The following is a 17,005-nucleotide window of genomic DNA, read 5'->3' on the forward strand; positions in this document are numbered from 1 at the left end:
GGCTGCATTGGGTCTTCGTTGCTGCACACGGGCTTTTTCTAGTTGTGGCAAGCGGGGGCCACTCTTCGTGGAAGTGCACAGGCTTCTCATTGTGGCAGCTTCTCTTGTTGCAAAGCACGGGCTCTAGGCACGCGGGCTCAGTAGCTGTGGCGCACGGGCTTAGCTGCTCCGTGACATGTGGGATCTTCCTGGACCAGGGCTTGAACCCGTGTCCCCTGCATTGGCAGGAGGATTCTTAACCACTGCGCCACCAGGGAAGTCCCTATTCTCTACTTTTAAACAAAACCAAAATTTCTACTATGTAACAATTTCTAGCATAGTTCACTGTACCATAATTTAGTATTTCTTTTTTTTTTTTTTTTACTTTAAATTTTAATTTATTTGTTTATTTATTTATGGCTGTGTTGGGTCTTCATTTCTGTGCGAGGGCTTTCTCCAGGTGCGGCAAGTGGGGGCCACTCTTCATCGCGGTGCACGGGCCTCTCACTATCACGGCCTCTCTTGTTGCAGAGCACAGGCTCCAGACGCGCAGGCTCAGTAATTGTGGCTCACGGGCCTAGCTGCTCCGCGGCATGTGGGATCTTCCCAGACCAGGGCTCGAACCCGTGTTCCCTGCACTGGCAGGCAGATTCTCAACCACTGCGCCACCAGGGAAGCCCAGTATTTCTATTTTTTTAATTGAAAATATACTCCCACTCAGTTCTTGTGGTAGAGTCGCTTTGTAAATGAATTTATAAGCGCCTTTCAAATGCCAATATCTTCTACCCAGATGAATTAGCAAACAAATGCATGTAAGGATCTTGAAAATAGTTCTAATAATGAAAAGTTTCAAAGAAAGTTTAGCAGCCACCATCACCAGAGAACTTTTACTTTCCTTTAATGACCTTGGATCTCAGCCAATCATCTTGCTCTGTGAGTGGTAGGGTTATACCAAGAGTGTGAATTACTTGAATAAAAGGAGTGAAAGCAGGCTAGTTTAGGCACTTTCAAGTGCTGTAACAGCACGTACTTGTTAAAAATGCAGTGGAAACTGTTGGGCTGAGCCAACCCAGAAGGAGCTTGGTGACTGAGGCTAGTCATGATGAAATCCATGCTATTGGACTCACCGTATCCTTGACAGCCATGAAGCAGTGACAGATCCAGCGCCGAGTTGTGCCATCACGACATATGTAAGAGAAGGCCCTATCAAAGTTCCTATCTGGGGCACAGAAAGAAACTTTTTCTATTGTCTGGTCAACTATGAGGTCCTGGAAAAAAGGAAAACACAAAGGAATAGAGGACTTATGAGGTTAATCAAGTTTCTCAGAAGAAACACAGGATGTTCATTTCACAACACAAAATCTCTACATCTAATGCATCAAGGCTATAGAATAGCTGGATCTGAGCCAGAAGTCTGAATACTAAGAATTTGACCTAGGAGAAATCCCAAGAGGCACTTTCCCCAGATGCCTCCCTCACTTCATCTTCATGTATGTAATATATGCCTGCTGATTCTAGTTTTATGATGGTAAATTCCATGTTCAATTTTACAATATATGTAAATCAATAAATTTAATCCAATTTCCAAATAACTTACATTCAAATAACATCATTTCCAGAACAGCTCTATGTATTTATTAACTTACTGATCATTTGAGTATGACTCTCTATGTTTATATACTTGCTGAATGACATCGTCTACACATAGTATAAACATTGCACAAAATGTTTTTTAAAATCTTGACGCTCTTTGGCTCTTCTGTGTGATATTCCAGTGGCCTAGAATCCCTAGATGCTGAGATGGGGGCTGTAAGTGCTAAAACATGCAAACAAAATGGCTTTTATAAAGCATAACCATGAGAATTCCTATTGCTCCACAAACTTGCCAGTCAATTCTTTAAAGTTTTGCAATGCTGGTGGCTCATTATAATTTTATTTTGTATAACCTTGATTACTATGAATTTCCTCTTCAGCAAAGTGATTCAAGTCTTTTGGATTATCTGCCATTTTTCTTTTGATATGTAGGAGTCATTTATATATTCTAAATATGAGCCCTTCATTTGTTATACATATTGCAAAATTTCTTTTCTGCTCATGATGTGTCCCAGGATGACAAGTCATCAATTACTATTATCACTCAATGCGGGAAGAAGTAAATTAATTAATTCCAGTGTTATAAGTAACCACTAGGGGGCAACATCACTTTCTAACTATCGTGTAAAGCAATTAAAAATATAGCCTCCACATACAACAAATTTCACCCAAAGCACTAATGAAAACTACACAAAATAAGCTAATTACAATGACAGTTATTTCCAATTGTAATGTACATTTAAGACTACCACTTCTCTTGAACTTAAAAAAAAAGAAAAGCCTTAGTGAAAAGAACTAAAATGTAGCTAAATTAAATCACTTACAATATATCAGACAAGCTACCCATGAAAACTGTTCTTTACCTGCCAGACTTTCTCCTCCTTCCAGTGACACCTGAGGGTTTTTTTTCTTTTTTCTTTTTGAAAATTGCCTTCCTGTTAAAATTTCTCCAGATTTAGGTCTCTTAGAAAGTTCAAATTAATGATTAAATGTACTTATATAAATAACACCTTATGCTCTCTAAGGGCAGAGTCTATGTCTATTCTTATTTAGGCATGTAGGATCACTTTCTTTCAAATGCAAAGTGCTACGTATTATTTGAGATATTGTGTGGATTCTAAATAAATGTTAACCAAACGAGCAATTTACTAGTCCTTAAGATTTCACTTAAATTGAGTCTTCAGTTAAATAGTAGGTTAATCAGTTCAAATATCACTTTCTAAAAATAGTGTTTTATTAAGGAACAAGAAGAAATTTTAGATATGGTCTATCAACTTTTTTTTTTTTTTAATTTTTAACTGTGATATCAATAAAAGGTCCATCATTTTTCACATCATATTTGTGGGGGTAAACCTTTTTAACATGTCAGAACAAAAACAGAACTCAGATCTTAACATTAAATGCTAATAAGCCGTAGGCTAAACATGCTGTGTCATGTAGACCAAAATGTTGAGAGAATTCTCTTCTATTTTTCATAAGGTAAATGAGTAACTAAATTGGTTTTTCTGAACATTAACTAGTCTCTCCAAAGATCGTTCTTTGGACAAAGTGGAAGGATATAGAGTGACTACAACAGCTTAATGGCATTATATTTGATCATAGGGATAAAAAACATATGAGCAGTAACATTTAAGCTTATGAAAGTTTTACCTTAGTTTTTTCATCCACAACTCTGAGTCCATCTGCCGATACCCACAGGACTGCCTTAACTGCTTTCTTTCCAGTCTTTTAAGAGAAACCAAAAAGGAAGGGGGTGGGGGAGACACACACATATATAATATTAAAAAATAGTCATCTCCCTAGAAAACACTGACTTCTGCCTTCCAAAAGTCACAAGTACAGGAAGGGTGCCAAAGCTAGATACTCAAACCAAACTGCAGAAACATTCAAGAAAAAACAAGCCAAAGCCATTATTTTAGAAACACAATGCAAAATAATAAGATAAAATTAAGTAAAGGGTAAGGGGGAGAGATGGAATAAAAACCAAGATATCACATTTTGTAAAGGGCAAAGAATAAGTAGATTCTTTACTCATTTCAAAACTCAACCACGAAAACCAAGAGTTAGATAAATATTAAATACATAAGGAGTTACACCACAAGTAGCTTCTACAAGTGCATTTAGAGTAGAAAGTAATACATAAGTCTAAACTGAGATGCTGGCCATTCTACTATCCTTTGGCCCCAATGTGTATAGCAGGACCCTTGGTCACCTGAAATTTTCATATTAAAAACCCAAGAAGCCTTCATTATTCCTTTAACAATCTTTAAAAACCATTATTTCTTCTCTCAGGATTAACACAGAACTGGTTTAGTTTTTAATTTGACATTAAATGCATGGAGACATTTTGGGGACATAGGAGAATTTAAAAACTGTTGGAAAAATAGTCATTATAACATCAATTCTTTTTACTGGCTGAGAAAAGACTTTTGGCACACAAGAATCACATGAGAACAAACTGATGTATGATTTCTCCTGTGATGGAATGAAAATGGGACAGTGGGAGTTTGTAATAGTAATTTAAATAGCTTCCTTTCTTTTTAACTGCTCCAAAGATACAAGCAAACTAAAACAAAAGCAAAGTGAAGGCTGAGAATAGGTATCAGAACATCATAAAAAGTATAGATCAAAAGGAATCTGGTACCAAAGGTTGGAACAGCAGCCTCTAGAAGGAACAAAGGAAGATAAAGAAATGTCTACCATTCCTCACTATACATGTCCAAGCCCAGCACTCCTCAATAAGGCATGGCCTTATTTAAGTGAACTGTATAATCCACTCTGGGCTCCGTTTCCACCACCACGACATATCTGATGAGAGCCTATTATATGCCAGGCATTAGAAATACTCGAAGAGTTCACACAGTCCATTGAAAGGTGACAGATAAACAAAAAATAAATAATACAGTAATAAGTGCTACAGTAGAGTTGAAAAGTTTGTAACAGTGTCAGAAAGGAGGTATGGTCAAATCTATTTGTGGAATTGGGGGAAGGTTATTCCAAACCAAAGATTGAACTGGGTACTAAAATAATTTTTCTAGATGCCCCAGGTGGGGGTAGGAAGGCAGGGAAGTAATAGAGGTAGCGGACATTCCAGGCAGAAGAAACAGCAGAATAGGACGTGGAAGCCAACAATACAGCAAATCTGGGCTCTATAAATATTTCAGTGTGGCTTGAAGTAGGATGGGTGAGCGAGGCGCAGTGGAATATAAAGAGCAGAAAAGCCTAGCCATGGAGGACTGCGTGCCTGCTAAAGAATTCTATCTTCATTCTGTGGGCAATTAGGAGCTACTGAAAGAATTTGAAACACGAATAAACAGATTTGCATTTTTAAAATATCACTTTGGCAGCGGTGTAGAGGGGTTGGAAAGAGACTGATGGGAAGTAGAAATACCACAACGAGATTCTAGGTGAGAGAAAATGAGGGTTGAGCTCTCTTGGTTGAGATAGGAATGGAGATGAGAAAGTCTTAAATGGTAAATGTAAGAGAGATGCTGAAGACTCCTCTCTGGTTCCTGGCTTGGTAAACTAACTGGGTGGAGACGGTACCACAAACTAAGATAGAGAAAGAAGAGATGCAGAAGCAAGTTGGAGAGTGGGAGAATAGGATTTCAGTTTTAGACAAGCAAAGTTTGAGATGTCTGTGCAACATCCAAGCAATTGGATATACAGGTCTGAAGCTCAGTAGAGAATTCTAAGATGGAATTTTAGTTTGGGGAGACATCAATTGCGGGAGTAATAAGAAGGCCAAGGACAGGAGAGAATATTAATAATTAAGGAATTGGGAGACAAGTAATGAAATATCAGAAAAGGAATAGCCAGAGGGACAGGAGAATGAAAAGAGATTAGGGTCATTGAAACAAAGGGAGAGGGGTTTCGAGAAGTAACAGGTGGTCCAAAATGTCAAATGTTGCAAAGTGACCAAGTTAAGGAAAGATGTAAAAAATGTCCACTGGATTTAGCAATGAGTAAGACACCACAGAGTGATAGAGGTTGTGGTGGTTATTTTTATGTGGCATACTGGCTAGTCTATGGTTGCCCAGTTGTTTGATCAAACACTGGTCTACATGTTGTTATAAAGGTATTCTGCAGATATGATTAACATTTACAATCAACTAACTTTAGGTAAAGGAGATTACCCTTGATAATATGGCTGGGCCTCATCCAATCAGTTGAAGGCCTTAAGGGTTAAAAACTGAGGTTTCCCTGAGAAGAAATTCTGCTTCAAGTCTGTAACAGAAACTCTGCCTGAATTTCCAGCCTGCTGGCCTCTGTGTGTACACACACACACACCCCCACAGAGACAGAGAGAAAGAGAGAGACAGACGGTGGTTTTGTTTCTTTGGAGGATCTGACTAATAAAAAGGTGGAAGTCAGACTAGAATGGGTTGAGAAGTAAATGAAAGGCAAGAGGAGTCTACACATGTTAAATACTCTCTTTAAAAAAGCTTTTCTACAAAAAGAGCTATAAGGCGATGGAGGACAAGCAGAGGATCAAGGGACGTCCTTTCAGAATTGTGGTAAACTAACATGATATACTAGAAATAGAATGGATTTTGGAGTAAGACAAATACAAGTCTGAATTCAATGCCACTATCCATAAGCTAAGCAAGTTATGGAGTCCTCTGAGCTTCCATTTCTTCATCTGTAAAGTATCTGTAGGGTTGGTAAAAGGATCAGAGATATATACAGTACCTGGAATTTAAAGAGGGTAATAAATAATTGGTATTCATTTATCATCATTATATTAATAAACTTAAAAAAAATTCTCCCAACAATAAAGCTTCTTGAAGGAGTAACACCCACTTTCAACAACAACAGATCATGCTTATATGCTGAATGGGAAAAGCCAGTGGAAAGATGGAGACTGAAGGCCCAAAAAGAGTAATGTAGAGAACAAAGTCCTCCAGGAGGCAAAATGGGATGAGGCTAGAATACAAGTTTTAGATGGGAAGAGGGATGTCCCTTCCTTGAAATAGAGGGATGGAGTGAAGCCAAGTAAAAATGAAGACAGATTTGTAAAGGAGTGAGTGACAAGTTGAGGAAGTTCACTCCAAAGAGCCACAAATTCATCTGTCAAGGAGATGAGATTACCTGATTTACTTTGCTAGGGAGAAGAAGGTAGACAGGCAGAATAAGAAAGCAGATTTCCCAGAGCAGTACTGGGGGGGTACAGTATAGTGACTCAGCACAAACTCTGGAGCCAGGCTCTTGTTTGGGTTTGAATTCTGGTTCTGCCACTTACTAGTATGACCAAGGGCAAATTACTTAACCTCTCTATGCTTCAGTTTCCACATCTGCATAATGATATTAATAATGTCACATACCTCATGGGATTATTATGAGGATTCAATAAATAAACAGATGTAAAAGGTTTAGAACTACGGTGGCCATATAATTTACTGTCCAAACTGGGACCACTTTGGAAGTGAAAGGGGACACTATTAAAACCCAGAAACAGGTGTTAAGCTGGGGCTGTTCAGGCAAACTGGGACAACAGTCACCCCATCAACAACTGTAACTGCCCATATTTAACCAACGCTTATGTAGCATTTAGTATTTTGCTGGGACGTAAGCTCCATGATGGCAGGGTTTTTTCCATCCTTATTGTTCACTGCTATAACTTCAGAGCTTAGAACAATGCCTGGTACAGTGTAGGAGTTTAAGAAATATTTGTTGAAAGAATAAATTTGCTAAATATCTGCTGTAGGAAATAGGAGACAGCTAATCAGTGACACAGAAGACTGCCAAAAGGCACTGAAAATCCTGTGTAAGAAATTTCAATTTGCAGTTATATCAATATGCTCATTGTGCAACTGCAGCCTACAGTGTTCAGCATCGGAGGCAACAGACAGAACTACTACAAGGTTGGGAGACTAACAGTGGGAAAAATAAAAGGTCATTTTAGAATAGGACTGTTCCCCATTTAGTTTCCTTATCATATACAGGGAAATATTTTATTGGCCCTATTAGACTATTATGAAAATATCTCTGCTTTTTGAGGTATGTCTTTATATTAATTTTTATAGTGTTGTACTAATATATCAGTGAAGCATTGTATTTATATTTCACAGCATCTGATTTCTCTAAATAGGGAAAGAAAACAGATAATATGAATTCTTCCATTTGTTCATACATTTGAGTGCCAGTTCTTGGATGTCAGTATAGTTTGCCACATTACAATTACTTCAGTCAGGTATTGAGATATTAACACTCAAAGACACCTGCAGCTGAAATTAAGTCCGGACTTCCTCTCACAAATTCTAAAGTAGTAATGCTTCTGAACTATCTGTAAACTTTAGTGTCTTTCATTCTGATAATACAAACTAAGATTCCTAAACACTTTTTAGAAAATGATAAAAGTCATAGAAGATGAAAGTTTTCCTTTTGTTTGCCCTAAAACTATCTACTTAAGCCAATACCTCAGGAGATAAGGCCAAAGTTAGCTAGCCACAGGACTAAAAAAAGAGATAACCCAGAGTAAGTATAAAATGTAGAATATACATACATCTTTAAAAACTTTTTAAAAATTTTTAAAATTAATTTTTATTGGAGTCTGGTTGCTTTACAATGTTGCGTTAGCCTCCCCTGCACAACAAGATGAATCAGCCATACACATACAGATATCCCCTCCCTTTTGGACTTCCCTTAGGTTACCACAGTGCATTAGGTAGAGCTCCCTATGTTATACAGTATGTTCCCATCAGTTGTCTATTTTCTACATAGTATCAATAATGTATATGTGTCAACCCCAGTCTCCCAATTCCTCCCTCCTCACCCCTTTCCCCCTTGGTATCCATATATTTGTTCTCTACGTCTATGTCTCTATTTCTGCTTTGCAAATAAGATCATCTATACCATTTTTCTAGATTCCACATATATGCGTTATTATATGATAGAATATACATACATCTTAGTGACACAAACACCCCTTAAAAAAAAAAAGACTACATAATACTTCAGACACTAATAAAAACGTGGTAGGGGTAACGTATATGTGAGACGGTAAGAATTATTTCATCACCACGGTTCCAACACTTTCTATTTTAATAATAATTTCAAGGTTATAGGTAGAATTCACAATGAATAGTGTTAATGCATGAAAAATAGTTTTACAACAAAGAGAAAACTGCTTATTCTTCAAGGAAAGAAAATGGGTCTAACGTGAACAGAACTTCAGTAACTTAGAATTTAAACTGAGAAGGATCAAGCTACCCTATGAGTGAAAAATGTCAAATGTAAGTATAATTTTCAAGTAACCACTCAACTCTCTAAATATCCATGTTAAAATTTTAAAACTAACATTTCCCTTAAACACCTTTTATTTTGGGTAGATATAAACCAATACAGAAATTAAGCAGACTCTGACACTGGAGAAAACGATAGCAGGAAATGGGTCTATTACAAATTATTAAATCAGGAAACTTGTACTGCAAGTAAGAGAATGCACAGGTAATCTTAACGTGAAAATACCAGTGAAGAAAGACAAAAAGGTTGCAAAAATGACATGGAGATAGTAACTAAACAAACTCAGTACACTAAGATCATTTCCCCTAAATATAAAAGCTACTCACAATAAAAGGCAATGAAATAACTAATTACAATAAAGAACTGCCATCTACCTACCTATTAATCTCCAGGGGTTTTTTTGTTTGTTTTGTTTTTTGTTTTTTTAGTAGACACCACTTAAAAATGTTTTTAAATGGATGGAGATCGCAAGTTGGTAGTGTTCTCAGTATGCTGACAGATCCTCACAGTCACTCTTGTTTTACATATTGTTATCAGGGGAAGTACTTCGGATTTCCAGTTGGAGAAGTATGTTTCTAAACTGTTTAAATCATGGATTGGAAAACTTTTTCTGTGAAGGACCAGATATCAAATATTTAGGGCTTCGCAGGCCATACAGTCTATGTCACAACTACCCAACTCTGCCCTGCTGCACAAAAGCAGCCATAGACAATATGTAAACAAATGGACATGGATTTGTTCCAATACAACTTTATTTATAAAAATAGGTAGTGGGCCATAATTTGATGACCTCTGATATAAATCATCATAATCCCTGGAAAGTGATTAAACCTGTTTTGGAAAGACAATTCATTATACTGAAATACTAGAACTGTTTGGAATTGTCCCTGAATTCTATTTCTTTTCTTTTTTTGAACAAATGTGCTTATATCCTATTATTTTAAACTGAGACCCGAACTCAGGCGCAGTCCAACTCTAAAGTTCTATGATTCCCAAGGCCACCAGTGAGATAAGAACACACAATTAATCAACATAAATAGAAGTGATATTTGGAGGCAAGACAATTGTGCTGGGCATATGATAGACAAGAGCAAAAAGGTGTTATGTAAGCCAAAGCAAAGAAATGCTAAAGACACACAGAAGCATAATTTGGCATAGCTATGAAATGTTAAGAATCAACAGCAGCAAACAGACAAATTTGGGCAGGAAGGGTAGAGCAAGTCACTCTTTCTGAGCAACGGTGATTTGCCATTCTATTGTGCAAAGCTCTTTCTGCTACACACCAAAGAGGTCTTCAAGGGTACCCAATATGTAAAGAATCTCTGGTCAGTCTTTCTGTCACACCTACACACAGAGATAACCCAGTCATTATGGAGTAATAATGATATATTAGTAGGCAACCATGACACGGTGTGTCTTGTAATGAGTGAATGAGAGACTTCCTTAACAGGAAACTTGGCTTCTTCTTCTTTTTTAATCTGAGAGGGCCTTCAAATCTATCATTTGATGACATTTGAATTTCTGAATAGAACTGTATAATGAACAAATTTTGTCTTATAATTCCAAGATACAGTATGTACCTCAGAGAAACACAACTTTCTGTAGGATTTGAGACTGGTACTATCTCCAATGGCTGCTTCCTTAAAAGTACAGTAACTTTTAACCTGCACTTTCTTAAGTGAGAAGGGCCTTTAAAGGCTTTCGAGAAAATAAGGATAATAGCACGACATGAACCAAACAACAAAGGCGAGATTTTTGGAGGCTACTTAGCTCTTCTAGTTTACAAATCACTTTTAATTGAGAGGAGGAGGGAACCTAGAACAGAAATTATTCTAATATTAAGTTCATTTAAGTTCATATTAAGTTCATTAAGTTCATATTAAGTTTCAAATGCATATAAGAGAAAGAGTGAAAATCCCACAGGGACCTCAAATTCAACCTGTCCAAAACCAAATTCATCATACCTCTTCTCACAGTGAATGATTTCCCCACCATCTTTCTCCATACCATAAACTTGGATCTTATCTTCTGTCTCCTTCTGTATATCCCTAGGTTGAATAAGTGAATGAGTTGGAGCAGGTTCTCTGTCGCCCCAGTGGCCCTGTTAATGCTGTTCCTTCTATGCCTTTTTCCTCTTAGTTTAACTGGAAGTCATAGTTTTAAGTCTCAGCCTCAGGTATCATCTCCTCTCAGAAGCCTTAATCACAATCTCCAACATTCACTGTCCCTCTCTGCTCCAGTAGTACCTATTATTGTTACACAATTTGTTAACTACCTTTTTTTACCTGTCTGGTTTTTCCCACTACAGGGTGAACTTGAAAGCACTGCATTTGTCATTCACTAACTCAGACATTTTGGAGCAGCTACTATGGACCACAAATTATTCTAGGCATTGAAGATTCAGCAGTGAACAAAATTAGGTGAAGATCTCTGTCCACAAAATGTCTATGTTTTAGTGAGGAAGAGATAAAAAAAAACAAATAAGTAAAATGTATGCTATGACAAATGGTGATTACCCCTATCAGAGGAAAATAGAGCTAGGAAGGGGAATAGTGAGTGTTTGTATATGGAGGAGGGTGGTATTTGAAATTTAAAATAAGGTTCTCTCAGTGACTGCCTCAGTGAAAATGGGGCTTTTGAACAAATGGGAAGAGATGAGGAAGTGAGCCATGCATATATCTGGATGATGTGTGTTCCAGATTAGAGGTTACAGTAAGTGCAAAGGTCCTGAGGTGGAAGCATACCTGGTATGCTCAGGGAACAGCAAGGAGGCTAGTGTGGCTGGAACACAGGAAGCAAGAATAGGAGAAGATAGGAAAAGGGACAGAGATAATGCATGTATAATGGCCTGCTAGGCCTAAAAGACTGGTTTTTACCCTGAGTAGGTCAGGAAGCTACTGGAGGATCTAGGGCAGTGGAGCAACACAATCAGACCTCTGTCTTAAAAAGATCACTCTGACTGATATCCTGAGAACAGATGGCAGGGTGACAATAATGAAAGCAGATTGTGTAGAACATTAATGCAATGATTCAGGTGAGCGGAGAAGATGGCTTGGACCACGGCAGTAGTGGTGGAGGGTAGTGAGACAGGAACTGTTGATGGGATGGATACAGGGTAAAAGAGAAAGAGAGGAGTCAAGATCAGATCCAGGATTTGTGGCTAAAGCACATGGCCTGGGATGGGAAAGACTAGGGAAGAGTAATGTGGGAGAGCGTTTCGGAATTTGGTCTGTGACACGTTAGTGTGAAATGCTGAATGATGATGATGATACTGACACATCCATATGACAGGCTATTCTGCACACTTTGCTTATATGTACTCATTTAATCTTCACAACAATCACGTGAAGCTGGAATTAGTATTATCCTTTTTTTATAAGTGGGGAAGCTGAGGTACAGAATGGTTAAGAACCTCTCCCAAGGTCACAAAGCTAATAAGTGGCTGAGCCAGGATTAAATACAATTAATCCAGATCCCCAGCCTGTGTCCCTGACCCCTATGCTATACTGCTTCTAAGATGGAAGTACCACTATGGAGTTCAGGGCAGATGTCTGGAGACAGAACTTTCAAAATCATCAGCATAGAGATGGTATTTAAATCCATGACACTGGATGAGATCATCAAGGGAGAAGTGTAGGTAGAGAACAGTCCACAGACTAAGAAGTAGGCATCAACACAAGGGAAAATCAAGAGAGTATGACACCTGAACTCCAAATGAATAGACTGTTTCGAGGAGCGGGAGGGATTTGGCTGCTACACCAAATGCTGCTGATAGGTTGAGTAAATAAAAGTCTGATTAAATGAGTTTAATAGGGGAAAGGAGAGCAGAAACTGAAGGCACCAAGAAGAAACCTCTTTTTAGAAAGATGGTTTGTTTTAATGCTAATGGATGATCCACTAGAGAAAGAAAAACTGCTTATGGAGGAGGGGGTTAGCATTACTGGAATGAGTAAGAGCTAGTGTAAGAATCTTGCGGAGGAGTTGGCCTCAGCTAGGAGCACAGACAGTTCATCCCTTGAATAGGAGGGAAAGCAGAGTATATATGCACAGATTCACGTAGGTGAGTAGATGTGGTGTCATGTTCGAGAGTTCTCTTCTGGTTGATTCTATTTTTTCAGTGAAGTAGGAAGCAAGGTCATCAACTGAAAGAGAGAACAGAGTAAGAAATTCTGGAGGTTTAAGGAAAAGGAAGGAGGAGTCAAATAGTCATCTGAAAATGAAAGTAAACTGGACTTAAAAAATGGAGATTGTCTGCTCATCTTTGATCTGGATAGCCTAGCACAGTCCCTAGTATGTTTTAGACACTGTGACCTGAGGCTTGAGAACCACTAAGTCTTCATGAATACAAATAAAAAAGGTAACTCCAAAGGTTAATGAATTTTTTTTAAATCTAGAAAAGATCAATGGCCAGGGCTTTGACATATTAGTTGATCATGTCACAGGAAATACTGAAACCAAGGATCAATGGAAATCTTCTGAGTACTCTTGGGATTGTCTTTTTTCTTCTTCAGAAATTTGTTATATTGCACTTCAAAAGGATAAATAAACCAAATCCTAAAAGATGCACCTAATAAAATACAAAAGAAGGTAAAATTTATAGAAGAAAGGGCATGAGAATTTAAAAAACAGAAAGGAAGAAAAGGAAAGAGGCAGCAAGTGATATTTCCTCACGTGTAAAGGAAAGGATCCAGAGTGAAGATAAGCACTAAGTACAATTTGCCATGGAGGAGAAAATTTAGGAAATCTAATTAGAATGTAGATGTGAGTACACTGACTTAACAGTGGTCATAAATACCATGAAATGTTTTACTCTTGATAATTAGTTGAAAACAATATAACCCTGCATTACTTTTCAACTATGTATTCTCTAAAACATAACCATTTCTAATGATGCCATTTAACAACTGTAACAGCATCAAAACTTGAAAAATTATATCTGGCAGTACATTAACAGTATCTGTTAAAACAAATATTATAATATTTTTGGTGCTTTTTATGCAGTTAGAAGTGGTTAACAGGCGCCACCCCCCCACACACCACAATCAAATAATAGCCCAGGGAGGAGTTCACAAACTCAAACACCTACAGATAAAAGCGGTAACAAAATGAGTGAAGCAGGCTGAATGTAGGGACCACAGGGAGTTGCAGGGATGTGGCAAACAGGCAACCAAAGGGCACAACTGGTACTCAGCTCAAGCCACTGGTGCTGCATACAAAGCATGCCGTTTTGCCAGATCTTCCATTCTTAAGATAGATGCAATAGTTTTGATGTGAAAACTTTCAATGTTTGAAATATTAGCAACGAATCCAAATTTATGAACTGTGCGCAGGCCATACAATGCATGTTTGTGGGAAGCACTCAGGCCCTTGAGCTGTCTAGTGCCCCCTGCATTTGACACTTCTCCATTCACTATAATTAAAGCCTATCCGAGGAAAGCAGAGGCCAACGCTTTTGAAGGACAGAACAACACAGGGTAGGTGAAAGAACTCTGCACTAAGTTTCAGAAAACTTTGGTTTCAGGGTAGGCACTGCCATTTACTACTAGCTGGGTGACCTCTTTGAGCTTGTTTATTCATTTGTAAAATGTAGTTTCATGAACTATCACGTCTAATTCAGTGAGCTGTTGTGAGTAACAAGTTAGAAAGTAGGTCAAAACACATCACAAACTATAAAGTACTACATAAATACAAGTAGATGGCTATGAGATAGTAGAAAATATATACTGGTCTCTGTCCCTGGTTCCTGGCACAGACCTCCTGAAATCCTTGTAATTTCCTAAGTGATAAGAACACAAAGAGCATCTCTTGTCCTGATATTTGGTCTTGGACCCCATCCCTGACACAGGGCTCTGAAAACCCTTGTAAATTCCTAAGTGAGGGGCATCTTTTGTTTAATGAGACAACCCTGGGTGGGCTCCTGGATGAGGGCTTGTTGCCAGAACGACCAAGCCATGATGAGAAGCTTAGGATTTTCAGCCTTAACCCCTATCCTCTAGAGAGGGAAGAGGAGCTGGAATTGGAATAAATAATCTATCAAGCCTACGTGAGGAAGCCACCACAAAATCCCAATAGTACCAGGTTCAGAGAACTTCCAGGTTGGCAAACACATCCACATGGAGAAGGTGACACACTCCAATTTTACAGGGACAGAAGCTCCTGCCCTTGGGACACTCCCAGACTTCACCCTATGTATCTCTTCATCTGGCTCTTCACCTGTATCCTTTATCATATCCTTTAATAAACTGGTAAACATTAAGTGTTTTCTTGAGTTCTGTGAGCTGTTCTAGCAAATTAATCAAACCTGAGGAGGAGGTCATGGGAACCTCCAATTTGTAGCCAAATTAGACAGACGTTATTATGGGTAACCTGGGGACCTACAATTGCAATTGGCATCTGAAGTGGGTGGGAGCAGTCTTGTGAGACTGAGTCTTTAAATCTGTGGGATCTGACACTATTTCCAAGTAGATAGTGTTAGAATTGAGCTAAATTGTAGGACACCTAGCTGGTGTCACAGAGAATTGTTTGGTTAGGGAAAAAAATCTCTACACATTTGATGACTAGAAGTAAAGTGTTTTGTGTCAGTAGTAAAGGACACACCCAGGAGAAAGACTCACAGGAGGTAGACTGAACTGAATTTTTCTAATACAATGGCTTTAAAAAGAGACCTAATAGGGTGGCCCAAAAACATTTTATATCTCTGTGTTCAGTCAGTTCCTCATAAAATGGTAATATAGATTACTTAGCTCATGAGTTTCCCCAAATACATTAAAATTTTAATATCCTTTTCAAATGTTAAGTGTCACGTAATTGCTTGGTAATAAAATATTTGCCGAGTATGGCCAAATACACTAGAAGTTGTACGTAATACTTCCTAAAAAGTTGAGTACATTCTTGACTTTCCTAAAAAAATGAGCAATTTAATGTAGCTAAGTTTAGAAAAAGGTATTTCAGAGCCTCAGGTTTTTTTTTCCTTCTCTTTTAAGATGTGTGTAATCTTACAACGGGTTAATAATACAGCCCTGTAACACACACAGGTTTATCTGTTCCTCACTGCTAAAGCTTCTGAAGGTACTGCTCCCATTTGCTGGAGGAACAGGGAGGTCAGGCCCCCGACAGGAATAGGACAGGGTGGTCAGGTCCAGGATGCAACTTAGGGAAAAGCAGCAGCAGTTCTCCTGGCCATGATTTACAAATTCAGAATCAGGGCTAATAATTCTCCCATCTACCTACTTTTCTCCAAATGTGTTTGATGGAAACACTTGGTAACTGTTGTTCTCTTTATCCTGGACCATTAAACCATACATGATAAGAAGGCTAAGAAAGTATCAAAATTTATGAGGAACTCTACTAGATAAAAACTCCCTATGAGATTCTTCATTTTAGCTTTCATCAAAACACAATTGACCTAGCAAACTCAACAAACCAAATCTCTTTCACCAGACTACTTCTTGTAGATTAGTGTGAATGTGAGTTGAATGATGGCAACTTGAAAGGTTTAAAAGGCTCCAAATTAAAGAAAAGTTTTTCACTTAAAAGCACATTTCTGGAAAGTTATAGGTGATGGTTTTTTCTCCCTTGATTTTCCAAACTCTTTGAATGACTTACTGTAATTAAAAAAATTGTACATACGAATAAAACTGCCTGGCCATAAAAAGAATTCTCCCCACAATAACATAAGAATTCTGTATTGTATCTCTGTGAGATGAGAGTTGTTCACTAAACTTATTGCAGTAATCATTTCATGATGTATGAAGTCAAATCATTATGCTGTACACCTTAAACTTATACAGTGCTGTAGTCAATTATATCTCAATAAAACTGGAAGAAAAAAAAATTCTGAGGTTCATATTTGTTCACATTATGGGATCAATCAGTATCTTTTAAGAAAATCTCACTAGTATGATTTAAACATCTCTAAATAAATAAAATGTTAGTCTGAACCACTGAAAAAGATTCTTTAAAGCATTAACTAGTAACAAAGTAAATTGACAAGAGACAAAAATCCAAAATTAAATTACTACCTTTAGGGACTTCCCCGGTGGTCCAGTGGGTAAGACTCCGTGCTCCCAGTGCAGGGGGCCCGGGTACATTCCCTGGTCGGGGAACTAGATCCCACAGGCACGCCGCAACTAAGAAGTCTGCATGCCGAAGCTAAAGATCCCGCATGCCGCAACTAAGACCCAGCACA

General features: G+C 38.1%; 1 protein-coding gene across 11 annotated transcripts in view; it reads right to left on the minus strand.

Moving 5' to 3' along the window:
- The window catches only part of NUMB (NUMB endocytic adaptor protein), a 182,044-nt gene that overhangs the window by 12,238 nt on the left and 152,801 nt on the right, over nt 1-17,005 (minus strand). For all 11 annotated transcript variants that reach the window (XM_036841384.1, XM_036841378.1, XM_036841383.1 and 8 more), the window contains 2 exons: nt 3,223-3,297; nt 1,107-1,247 (listed from right to left, as the gene is read on the minus strand). In XM_036841384.1, the coding sequence (XP_036697279.1) occupies nt 1,107-1,247; nt 3,223-3,297 (216 nt within the window). The remainder of the gene's footprint in view (nt 1-1,106; nt 1,248-3,222; nt 3,298-17,005) is intronic.

Source organism: Balaenoptera musculus, chromosome 2 (genome assembly GCF_009873245.2).
Source record: "Balaenoptera musculus isolate JJ_BM4_2016_0621 chromosome 2, mBalMus1.pri.v3, whole genome shotgun sequence".
Lineage (NCBI taxonomy): Eukaryota > Metazoa > Chordata > Mammalia > Artiodactyla > Balaenopteridae > Balaenoptera > Balaenoptera musculus.